General features: G+C 38.2%; 1 protein-coding gene across 3 annotated transcripts in view; it reads right to left on the bottom strand.

Annotated features, from left to right (window-relative positions):
• Positions 1 to 11,183, bottom strand: part of anks1b (ankyrin repeat and sterile alpha motif domain containing 1B) — a 197,569-nt gene extending 186,386 nt beyond the window's left edge. The window contains exon 1 of one of the 3 annotated variants that reach the window (XM_051891015.1): positions 10,716 to 11,183. In XM_051891015.1, the coding sequence (XP_051746975.1) occupies positions 10,716 to 10,846 (131 nt within the window). In that variant the 5' untranslated portion in view covers positions 10,847 to 11,183. The remainder of the gene's footprint in view (positions 1 to 10,715) is intronic. The other 2 variants (XM_051891014.1, XM_051891013.1) reach the window with 2 other exon arrangements.
• Positions 11,184 to 12,937: the final 1,754 nt, after the last annotated feature.

Genomic DNA, 12,937 nt, shown 5'->3' with positions numbered 1-12,937 from the left:
AAGAGGAGAAAGGAGTGATAGAGTGTGAGGGAGGAATAGAGTAATTGAGCTCTCTTGGCACCCGTTGTCTTTCTCTTCTGTTTGGCAGGCAGTGCTGACCAGGCCTCTAATGGGACTGTAAGCTGAGTCTTAGGATCAATCAGGAGGGAACGAGTGAGAGAAGCTGATCGATACTACAGTGGAAACCCTGCTACCAATGGCATTGAGAACCTAACTGAAAAAAGAGAGAGGTAAGAAAGGAAGAGTGGAGAGAAAAGAGGGATTGAAAGATAAGATGGGGGATTTGTAAAAGACAAGAGACAAAAAGGTGGAGAGGGACTTTCTATGTACACACGTCTTGGCGCTTGGCTGAAGGACTAAATTAGAGGGGTCTTGTAAAGTGTAATGTGTCCTCACACATACTTCTCCAGATGGAGGGTCAAAGGTCAGTGTTGCCCTACTTTCTTGCTCCTTGTAAAACACTAAAAACAACCTTACATAAATCCATGGTTTTGTTAATGAGATCCTGTGATTTTGGAATGTCAGATATGCCAGGTATGTAGGATACAATCAGGAGCATAAATGAGCAACTCAGATTTCTCACCCACAGTGATCTGCAAGTTATTTTTGTAGTATGAACTATGAAGTATGTTTGAAACTGTGAAGTTAGTGGCACTTAAATCAGTCTAACATTCACTCTAAAACATGCCGGGTTGTTTCGACCCAAATTTCGACAATGGTTTGTCCATTTTTGACCCAAATTTAAGTTGAAACAATCCAGCATTTTTTAGAGTGTTGGGTTGTTATTTCCAGTTTCAGAGGAACACTGGTATTTTCTACCCGAATGTCCATGAAGCCTGCTAATCCAGTGGTCACATGTCTGATCATGTGATTCAGAACTTTCCAGGGGAAAGACAAGCTATCTGAACCCTAGTACCAGGAGGACACTCATCTAAACAAAACTGTGATGGCCATTCATCAGCACAAAAAACACCAGGCCATAAGCAATGTTAAGCTAAAGGATGAGGGCCTGAGAGGTTGATTTATGACAGCTTTTCAAACAAAGGGCAAGCATGCTCCGAGGAGTAGAACAATCACTGGCAGGAGCATTACACAGAGCCTAAGCTAATCAAGGCCGCGCTAGCACAGATGGGTTTCCTCCACGGAGCAGTTAGCCTTAACACTTCTTGCCACAGCTCGAGGAGAAACAGCTAAACTGATCAGGGAACAGGAGGGAAGCTCTTTTAACCTGTGAAAAGTACTGAGACTGTGAATGATCTTTGCAACAAACGTGTTAACGGGATAACGTGTTGCATGTAACACTTGTTATGTCCCTTGCTAAAAAGACAGTTTTTTTTAATGATAGTTCCCATTAAGCAATACTGTTATAAAGCTTTTTTTTACCTGTGAAAGAGTGAGTAATGTTTACAACAAATGTGTTAACTGGATAATGTGTTACATGTAACGCGTGTTACGTCCCCTGCTGAAAAGAATATTTTGGAAGTTAATTCCCATTATGCAGTGTTGTTATGAAGCTCTTTTAAAGTTTGAAAACCATTAAGATTGATTAATGGTTGCATCAAATTTATTAACAGAATAATGTGTTACATGTAAAGTGTGTTACATCCCCTGCTGAAAAAAGTATGTTTTGAATGATGGTTCCTATCATGCAGGATTATTGCTGTTATGAAGCTCTTTTAGCTCTGTTAATTATGTTTGCAACGAACGTGTTGACAGAATAATGTGTTACATGTAACCCATGTTATGTCCCCTGCTGAAAAGAGTGTGATTGGGATGATGGTTCCCATCACACAATGCTGTTATTAAGTTCTTTAATGTGTCAAAAGCTATGACTATGAATGATGTTTGCAACAAATGTTACGTGTTACGTCCCCTGCTGAAAAGAGTATTTTTTAGAAGATGGTCCCCATTATGCAGGGGCTGTTATAAAGCTCTTTATAAAACGGTTAGTTCCTGTCCTTGATTCTGATTGGTCAATAGCTGTGTTTTATTCACAATAGAACACAGCTATGACTGCTTCACTCAACGGTTCTGTGTATCACACAACACCCTTAGCAACGTAAACTGTATGTTCTCAAATGATATTGTTCATTGAAGCTTCCTGTATTATATAGAAGAGTATTGTGAGAGAGAGATCGAGAGAGTGAGTTTATTATCTGCATTCAGATTTAGCATTTTCCTTCAGGTCAGTCCTATGTTCATAATAAAAAATATGTTTAAATGTCCGCTACAAGCACTAGTCAAAGCATTTGTCAGTTGCGTCTTGTTCCGTGTTTACAACAGTTCAGTCTTTTCAATGTAAAAGTCTTCGCTACTGACTGACACACTTATAAAGACAGTCTTTGCTGCCATCTAATGGCGTAATAATGTAACTTCTGTTGCTGTTCACAGTCAGGGACTATTTTTCCGGCGGAAGGAAGGCTTTTATTGAAAGTTTACTTCATGAAAGTTGCATTGATACATATTTTTGGCTTCAATATTTGTATTGTGTGGTAACCGTTTTATAAAAGCAATAAGGTACTCGAGGCTAGTGCTGTATCATAAATAAGTCACGGCTGAAGGGGTTGCAGGCACTCCGCTTCGCGTCATGTCTAACAACGCCCTTCAGCCGTGACTTATTCATGATACAGCACAGCCTTTCGTACCTCATTGCTTACTTAAACCTGTGAAAGAGGCTGTGAATGATGTTTGTAACAAATTTGTTAACAGGATACCATGTTACATGTAACGTGTGTTACGGCCCCTGATGAAAAGATTGTGTTTTGGATGACGGTTCCTAATATGCAATGTTGTTATGCTGGTGTCTCCACTAGGCGTTTTAATTACAGAAAGAACATGCTGGTTAGCAAGCTTCATGTTTTCCTTGTGAACAGCATGTCTATTACTTGTATTTACTTATTATTCTGTTTATTTTATTTACTTACTGACAAATACAAACATCATCCTTTCTGTGCATGATGCAAATTGCACACAAAAATGACAAGAGCTTTCTGAAATTTGCATATCATTTACATTTATTCATTTAGAGTTGTAGACGTTTTTATCCAAAGCAACTTACAAATGAAGACTTGCAAATGAAGAATTGCACTTGAATGGGACTGCCTGAACAAGTAACTTCCTGGATTTTAAGTAGAAAGATTTATCAGTCCACTGCAATGTAATTTTAGTATTATTGACATACTATTAGTATTTTTAATATTTTGAATTAGCTTTTATTTTTATACTTTTTTTCATTTTAAGTTTTAGTAATTTTGTTTTGTGTTTTTGTCGTTTATATTAATTTTATTTTTTTCCCATTTCTATTTAGCTTTAATTTGTTGTTATTTCAGTTTCAGCTTTTCATATTTTATTCCAGTAAGTGGAGTTTTAGTGAAAATAGTAAACAATAACAACACTGTTCTACTGGGAAACAAAGTAGTATTACATGGTGCAGGGTTGCTACAATAAAAGCTTTTGAGGAAGAATTAACCAGTGGATTTTCTGGATTTTTGACATTGATTCTTTGAAAGATATTCAATAGCTTTGGCTGAATCACTTTGTATCAAGTAAATGGCATATCCAGCAACAATAGTATTTTGTTTAATTTTCTCAGTTATGTCTATGAAATAATCATTTATTTCTTTTGGACGGACAAAAACTCTGTCAACATGCAACTGTCATCTGTGTTGTCTGTGCAAATAATTGCGGAGGCTGTTGATTGAGCTATTGTACCACTTCATCGCTTACTGGTCAATTTTTGTGGTATATCGAATTTCATCGAATCACATAAGATCACAAAACATGGCTGGCAGATTTACATGACAGTCACAAGACCTTTTTCTGTCTAAATGGGCCATACGTAGGCCCTTGTTTACACGTATTAAGATGCGTTTTGGTCAATCGGATGTATGTTTTTTTTTTCAGAACTTTCGATCTAATGGACAAAATAAGCTCAAGCAATTTACACATGAACACGCCCAGAGACGACGGAAAAGCACAAGAGCATCAACTTTCGTTTCTGCTCTGACAGCCACAAGACCACACTGAACACTGTGAGTGAGTGTTAGAAATCAGGAATGGTGAGAGAACATTGTGCTGGGTACATTTTTCGTATTCAAACCAAACTGGGGCCTTCAGCCGACAAAGTTTAAATCTTGTCTGCCTAGTGCGCTTTCCATGTTTACATTAGATCAGTAGGCAGAGAGTAGGTAGTCTTTTGTGGCTGTTCGAACGCATGGAAGTGGTCGAAAGTGGACAAGCTCAAAACGTTTTAGACTCCATTTACACCTGTATTTAGCGTCATCCACTTGTGATCCAATCGACCAAAACGCATCTTATTACCAGGTGTAAACAGGGTCTTAGCCAGAATAAGACACAGTAATCTGGCTTTATGAGGCTAGTTTGCAACTGTCTGGTTCTCATGCTGAGTCATTGTGCAAAGTGAAACTTTCGTGGAAAGGGTCATTTTCTTACTCGCCATCACAGTGTGATTTATGCACACTCACACTCAGGTGATTACTTAGAAGCAGACAGAATGTGTCTCAGACAAACCCGCTCGACACTCCTATAGCACACAAACAGAACACACTCCATTCTACACAAATCTGACCTTTGACCCCAATAAGCCACCCCTTCCTCCCCTGTCCACTCATCTCTTAATGATGGTGATATATAAATGTCCTCCTCCCTCTTTCTCTCTATCTGAGAACACTCCTCCACACTAGCTGACGGCTGAGCTCCAGACCAGAAGGTTTGGTAGCGGTCCATGTTTTTAGTAAGCGGCTCTGACAGTGAAGTGTGCAGGGCTCAGTGTGGTGTTCTCAATGGCACTGCAGTCTGTGTCGCTCAGCGGTCTGTTTCTGTGCCTGATAAGACGGGGGATAATGGTGCTGAATGTTTATTTTGATAAACTGCAGGGACATGACGAATCAGTGACTGCCCCAGACCAGCCAAGACAGAAAACAGATGCTAACTGCTCTCTTCATAGTATTAGCAAGTAGGGATGGGTCGCGATGGTTGACTTGATTAGTAAGGTAACCAAGATTTAGGGGCAGTGTCTTAATTAGTGTGATGTGCTTTAGCTGTTAGCCAGTTTGAAATATAAGAATTTATAATCAACATTTTTCTCACCTTATCCACCATCTTGTTTTTTTGTTTTTTTACTGAGCTTAATGCATGCTGGTATTGCCTTTTCTTTGAAGAATACATGCAATGCTGCCTTTTTAAGGTATTAAGGTATCTTAGAAGGCGACATTATTAAGTTAAGCTAAAGCTACCTTTTGGAACAACCTTCACACTAGGAGTGTGTCTATAAAGCATGATTGACATGCTCAATGACCAATCAAATTAGACAACAAGGCAATCAGCAAAGTGACTGGTAGCCAAGGGGATCTTGTTTCCGATAACCAACATCATCATCACAATATCCGTCATCCTGAATCAATGCCAGTAAGTGATGCTTTATATAGGCTATCCATGCTTTTACGACAGAAAATGAATAATTAAAATAAATAAATAACATTCAGACTTAAAAAATATATCCAACTACTGCCTCACAAGTCCAACAGGCATTTTAACAGAGAGACAAATAATCTCTATGCAATTTAGTTTATCATTATCATATTAAGCAATGAGCGTATGAATGTAGTATCATCTGAAATCATGTGTTTCTAAGTGCAGTGCTGCCTAATGCAGCATTCACACTGTGTCATTATTGATGGGCTAATCCATTAGCACTATGAGGGCACAAAACATTGATCATACAGCAGTGGGTCCCGTCCCCCTTGCGACAGTGTATGTGTGCCAGAGGTCAAAGCCACAAACCTATGTCATTGGAACATGCTTTATTTGTATGCCTATTATCAACATAGAAATTAGCAGCCTAGGGTGTTTCCAAGATGACCGCTGTCATCTGCTTTAAGGGACTTTGACAGCATGGACAGAATATCTGAATGACCTACTACTACATTTGCCAAAACGTGCAGTATACAACAGAGAACTCTGCACAGAATACTGTATTCCACAATGCAATGAGCTCAACAATGAGTAATGAAATAGAAGTGATCACAGCAGGAATTTTGACATCTGCCAAAAGTTAACTTTTTTATTATTTTAAGTGAGGATGCACCGATATTAAAATTCTGTCCGATAACGATAAACTTATAATTATATTATAATTATTTTCATATTAAATTTTAGTAATTTAAAATTTGTCATATTAATTTGTTAAAATATTAAGATATTAAAATTGCAAACTATTTTGTCTAAATAAAAAAGTACTAATAAATAAAAATAAAAATACTAAAAAGTCACTTTAAATGCTACAAGTGTATTGAGGCATCACAACATTATAATGTCAAAAAAATTGATATTCATTTTGAGATTTGATAAATATTACATTTACAACCCGAATTCCGGAAAAGTTCGGACGTTTTTTGAATTTGAAATAAATGAAAACTAAAAGACTTTCAAATCACATGAGCCAATATTTCATTCACAATAGAACATAGATAACATAACAAATGCTTAAACTGAGAAATTTTACAATTTTATGCACAAAATGAAAAAAATCCGCCGTGCCATCTGCAGATGCCAACTAAAGCTCTATCATGCAAAAAGGAAGCCATATGTGAACATGGTCCAGAAGCGCCGTCGTGTCCTGTGGGCCTAGGTTCATTTAAAATGAACTGTTAATTTCAAAGTGGAAAAATGTTCTATGTTCAGACAAGTCCAAATTTGACATTCTTGTTGGAAATCACAGACGCCGTGTCGACTGGGCTAAAGAGGAGGGAGACCTTCCAGCGTGTTATCAGCGTTCAGTTCAAAAGCCAGCATCTCTGATGGTATGGGGGTGCATAAGTGCATACGGTATGGGCAGCTTGCATGTTTTGGAAGACACTATGAACTCCAGAAACTCATAACCTCAATGCCTAGACATCTTCAAACTGTTTTGAAAAGCAGAGAAGATGCTACACCATGGTAAACATGCTCCCGTCCTAACTATTTTGAGACCTGTAGCAGGCATTAAATTTGAAATGAGCTCATTTTGTGCATAAAATTGTAAAATTTCTCAATTTAAACATTTGTTATGTTATCTATGTTTTATTGTGAATAAAATATTGGCTCATGTGATTTTGAAAGTCTTTTAGTTTTCATTTTATTCAAATTTAAAAAACGTCCCAACTTTTCCGGAATTCGGGTTGTAACTGCATTATTAAAGATTAACTTTAAATGAGCATTAGATGATGGCAAATGTAATCTAAATGCAAAAAAAAAAAAAAAAATAGGAGAAATGAGCATGTACAATTAAATATCCAATTATCATTCAATTTTCCATACCAATAAAAAAACTTCCAAGTTTACAAAAGAGCACACTGCACAGAATACAGTATCCCACAATGCAATGCACCAAAGAAATGCATGGATTACAACTGATTACAGCAGTGATTTTTGACTGATTTGCTAAAAGTTAAAACATTTTTACACAAAATTGAAATAAAAGGATAATAACTGGCATTTACGGATATTAAAATTCTATAATTTTAACACAATTTTCATATTAAATTATTACAATGTTAAGATATTAAACATTTTTATTTTGTGTTTGTTTATATTGTTTAATAATTTTAAACTACTAAAATCAGTTGTTTTAAATGCTACAAATGAATTTAGGCATCACAACCTTATAATGTACATTAATGTTTTTTATTTTAACAAAATAACTTTTATAGTATTTTTCTTTTTAGTATTGAATGAAATATAAGAATTTATAATCAACATTTTTCTCACCTCATCCACCATCTTGTATTTTTTTTTTACTGAGCACGATGCATGCTGGGGTTGCCTTTTCTTTGAAGAGTACATGCAATGCTGCCTTAGCATATATATATAAAGACTTTATTGTTAAAGATTATGATTTCCAAGTGGATAACTGGACACCATTCACATATTCACACATTCAATGAAAATTCACATATTCATGTAAATTTAGGAAAAAATAGTAGGAAGCATACAGTGAAATCTAGTATTCCATTCTTAACATGATCACATAATCTCAAATTTTTCAGGTGACCTTTGACCTGTCATAGATCCGCCCTCATTTTAAGATAAGGCCATGTGAATCCTCCCCGGGCGATGCTTCGTCACTAACTGTGACACTGCAGAGCTATCAGAGAGAAAACGACACAACTTCCAGCACCGTGGACAGATGGACAGAGCCAGGCCCTGCACTGTACCCCACTGTCCCATTCCTCCGGCCAATAGTCCTGACCCAGTAAGAGAAAAACACAAACACACTTCCCATCTCCCAACCACAAGGATCCACCACAAAACAACAGAATATGCCTTCTGTGCCCCAAATTAGAGAAGCAGAAAGATTATGTCAACCGTTTCCTTGGAAAAATGCCGATTAGCAGGGAGAGGGATCTTTTGTACAGGCACACATGCGCGGCATTGATTGTACTCGCTGTTTTAACCAGCGAGGTGGCTGATGTCTGAGCCGGGCGGCACACTTCTCTGCTCAATCGGCCTCTCTCGCTCACAAGCTCACACAAACGCGAGCAGGCATGTCGTTCCCAGGTGCCCTTCCCCCCATCTCTGCCTGGCCATTCCCGAAGCATACGTTTCCTTCTCTCTGTTCCACACACTTGTCATTTTACATACTGATGTGGAGATACATGTTTCCGAGATCATATACTGTACCGGAGAACCATAAACACAGGCATGAACAGCTGATAAAACACATCACAGAGGGCAAACCAAGCAACACACACTAGGTACTGGAGAAATCAATCATTACTAACAATAAAGAGTGTTAAAGTTTGTTCTAAGAGAAAGAAATGAAGGATTTTGTCCTTTTATGAGGCTTCATTAAACCTCCATTAACCAACTAATTATAATTAACAGCACTCAAAAAATTCCAAAAAAAAAAAGAAAAAGCCTTATTGCTCAGAGGCCATAGCTAATGAGATTGTCCAATATATTTAATCGAAAAATGTAAAATATAAAAATAAATAAACAAATAAAACATTTAATAAGCAAGGAAGAAAAAAAAATTCGGGGCTTATTTAAGTTTATTTCCTCAGTTCTCAAAGATATTGTTTTTTATTATGAAAACCCTGATCATTTATCTCTTGAAAATGTTACCAATTTCATTATTTTGTATACTAAATTTTTCATTCATAAACAAAAATGGTTTAAATCTCCATTGTTTTCCATTATTTCTTCTTGAATTAAACTCTCTAATATCATCCCTCAGACTTATGCACAACAATAAAAAAAACAGATTTTTAATGCTTTATGAGTTTATTTAAAGATGTGATTTAATTTTAAAACTGCTTTTATTCTGCTATTTGTTTATTATACTTTGGTTATTCATTGTTATTTGAGATATGAATATGATTTCCCTGATATGTACTTAAATGTTCTGCAATAAAAAAAGGATAATAAAAAGAGATTTTTGTCCATATAATGAAAGACGGTGGGGTCCAAAATTGGTCACCTTACCAATCATTGCATGAACAAAAACCACTGAGACATTTTTCAAAATATCTTCTTTTGTGTTCCACAGAAGAAAGTAAGTCAGGTATGAAATGACATGAGGGCGAGTGAACAGAATGTCTGAATGTTCATTTTTGGGGTGAACGACCCTTTTAAATATCGATTTAGTCACAAATGTTTCTCCTAAAACGTCTTAGGAGACATAAAAATGAGACATACAGTACAGTAAGAGCAGTGCCGTCCTTATAATTTGCTGGGGCCTGGGGCAAAATTTTTATGGGTGGGCACTACACTCCTTCACCAGGCCCAATGAGTAGGCTATATCAGAAAGGACTGTGGTGGGCCCCCCTCATCATGTTCCCGTCCCATTCCCCTCTTTGGTACAGAGCTATGTAATGAATGTGGACAGTAGATCATTTGGGAAGTATTGAGAAATGCCTGAGTTAAAGGAATAGTTCATCCAAAAATGAACATTCCGTCACTATTTACTCAACCTCATGTCGTTCCTAACCTGCATGACTTTCTTGGAACATAAAACAAGATATTTTGAAGAATGTTGGTAACCAAACAGTTTTGGTTATACTTCCACTGTGTGGGGGAAAAAACATAGATATTATGAAAGTCATACTGGTTTGGAACGACATGAGGGTGAGTAAATGATAACAGAATTTTCATTTTTGAGCGAACTATCCCTTTAATACCATAATCTCAGACTTTTGATTGCAGACTTTGCTGTCTTGGCAAATCTGAGCACAGTTGGAGACATTAAGCTCCCTTCAGAAACTCCAGAGAAGAAGACACATGTGAGATTTTCTCAGAATAAAAGTCTATTAATGATCATTAAGATGACAAACAACAGCACTCTTTGTACTTGACATTAATGTGCACAGTTTAGGGATAAGTTGTGGAATTCTAAACTGCTTTAATTTGAATCAGACACATATCTGAATGTCATATCAAAATTTGAGACATGTAGAGCAAAAGAACACCGAGTTACAGACGTTGAAACAAAATGTGTCACAACGGTCTCCCATATATCCCGACACACACAGTGTATGAGGGGCGCAGTGGGTCGGGGATGCCTAGAGTGGGTGTGTGTGATGTATTGCATTGCTCAAGCAACTGCAATCTCTCTGTCTGTACTGATATAAACAGCACAGAACCGGTGGGCTCCCGGAGAGCCCTTTTATCCCACGACACACAGAAATAAACTTGTCCGCTACGGTCTGTTTTCATACCTGAGTAACCCGGGCAGAGGTATGGAGCCGGAGCCCGAGCCCAGCAATCCTTTCTTCCCACTCAAGAGCTTCTCCACCAGCCCCACATTCCCAGTCCGCGCCGCCTCCAGCAGCTCCTGCTCCTTCCCCATCCCGGACACAAGTTTAATCCACGAGAACAAAAACAATCCGGACTGAACGGCGAGGTTTCCTATTAGTATTTCTGCAGCATGTTACCGACAAACAGACGCTCCGCCGTGCGCTGCTGTATGAATAAAGCCGTTAGTCCATACCGGAGCTCAATGATGGAATGATGCTCCGGATATTTACTGTATAACGCGGTCCCGGTGCAGCTGAGCTTAACGGGAGGATGATGGTCCTCCAGACGGGCCGGTTGCCTGGAGACGCGGGTTAAATCACACTCACAAGCAGCTCTGTCCGTGCGCTCTCGGTCACCGTACACACGCTGTTCTCCTCGCGCGCGCGCTCTCTCTCTCTCTCTCTCTCTCTCTCTCTTTCTCTATGTGTGTGCGCGCGCGCCGTTGTACCGACAGCAGGGCGGCCCAGCATCAGTGTTTCTTTCTTTCGGTTCCTATATGGCAGTCTTTCGTTACGAGAGGAGAGAGCTGCTCTTGCTGGGCGTGGAGTTATTGAAACCGAACACTGTTACTGTAACCTAGCTTTGATTTCATTGGCACACGAGGGAAAAAAATATCACATTATAATGTTTACACACTACTAGTACTGTGGTGGAGAGATGGTAATAGCACTAATGGTGATGTACCATGATATTTACAGCAAGGTAATTCAAAAACTATCATGGTAGATGTTGTTGCAAGGATATAGCCTACTGTCTGTAACCTCATATTCGGGGACAAACATAATCAAGAATCAGGTGTATTCAGCCTACACATGAACAAGAATATTCCAATTAATAATCAGATGATTAATCTGAATATGGACACGGAATGGAATATGGCATTCATGTAAATGTTTAATTAATAATAATAAAAAAAATTCTAAGTGAAATGTGCCTTTCTCATACACAAAGAGCTACATGTTACTATTGTCATAACTGTATTAAGCCAATATTGCAGTTTATAGAAATTGAAAAAACAAACAAACAGCTGGGCTTCCCAACAAACCGAACATTCCCCTAATGTTAGCAGTTGTTTCCAGTTGGTAATTATTTGGGGAACCAAATAAATAATGTTCTAGAAACTTTATTTTTAGGTTTCATTTTACAAGCATCAACTAATGTTCCTAGAATGTTCTGGGAACCAACAATTGCTAGCTTAAAGGGATAGTTCACCCCAAAATTAAAATTGTCATCATTTATTCACCCTCAACCTGTATACATTTTTTTGTTCTGCTGTACACAAAGGAAGATATTTGGAAGAATGTTTGTACCTAAGCAGATCTCGCCCCCCATTGACTGTCATAGTATTTTTTTTCCTATATGGTAGTAAATGGGGGGGCGAGATCTGGTTGGTTTGGAAGATATTTGGAAGAATCTTTGTACCCAAGCAGATCTCGCCCCCCATTGACTGCCATAGTATTTTTTTTTCCCTATATGGTAGTAAATGGGGGGCGAGATCTGCTTGGTTAGGAAGATATTTGGAAGAATCTTTGTACCCAAGCATATCTCGCCCCCATTGACTGCCATAGTATTTTTTTTTTTCCTATATGGTAGTAAATGGGGGGCGAGATCTGCTTGGTTAGGAAGATATTTGGAAGAATCTTTGTACCCAAGCATATCTCGCCCCCACTGACTGCCATAGTATTTTTTTTTTCCTATATGGTAGCAAATGGGGGGCGAGATCTGCTTGGTTAGGAAGATATTTGGAAGAATCTTTGTACCCAAGCAGATCTCGGCCCCATTGACTGCCATAGTATTTTTTTCCTGTATGGTAGTAGGGGTGGCAAGATCTGCTTGGTTAGGTAGATATTTGGAAGAATCTTTGTACCCAAGCATATCTCGCCCCCCATAGTATTTTTTTATTTTTTTTCCCCCTATATGGTAGCAAATGGGGGGTGAGATCTGCTTGGTTAGGAAGATATTTGGAAGAATGTTTGTAACCTAGCAGATCTCACCCCCTATTTACTACCATATGTAAATGGATACTATGGCGGTCAATGGGGGGGCGAGATCTGCTTGCGTACAAAGATTCTTCTAAATATCTTCCCTTGTGTGCAGCAGAACAAAGAAATTTATACAGGTTTGGAACAACTTGAGGGGGAGT

The sequence above is a fragment of the Ctenopharyngodon idella genome, chromosome 4 (assembly GCF_019924925.1).
Source record: "Ctenopharyngodon idella isolate HZGC_01 chromosome 4, HZGC01, whole genome shotgun sequence".
NCBI classification, from domain to species: Eukaryota; Metazoa; Chordata; class Actinopteri; order Cypriniformes; family Xenocyprididae; genus Ctenopharyngodon; species Ctenopharyngodon idella.
This window is presented reverse-complemented; position numbering and strand designations above follow the sequence as displayed.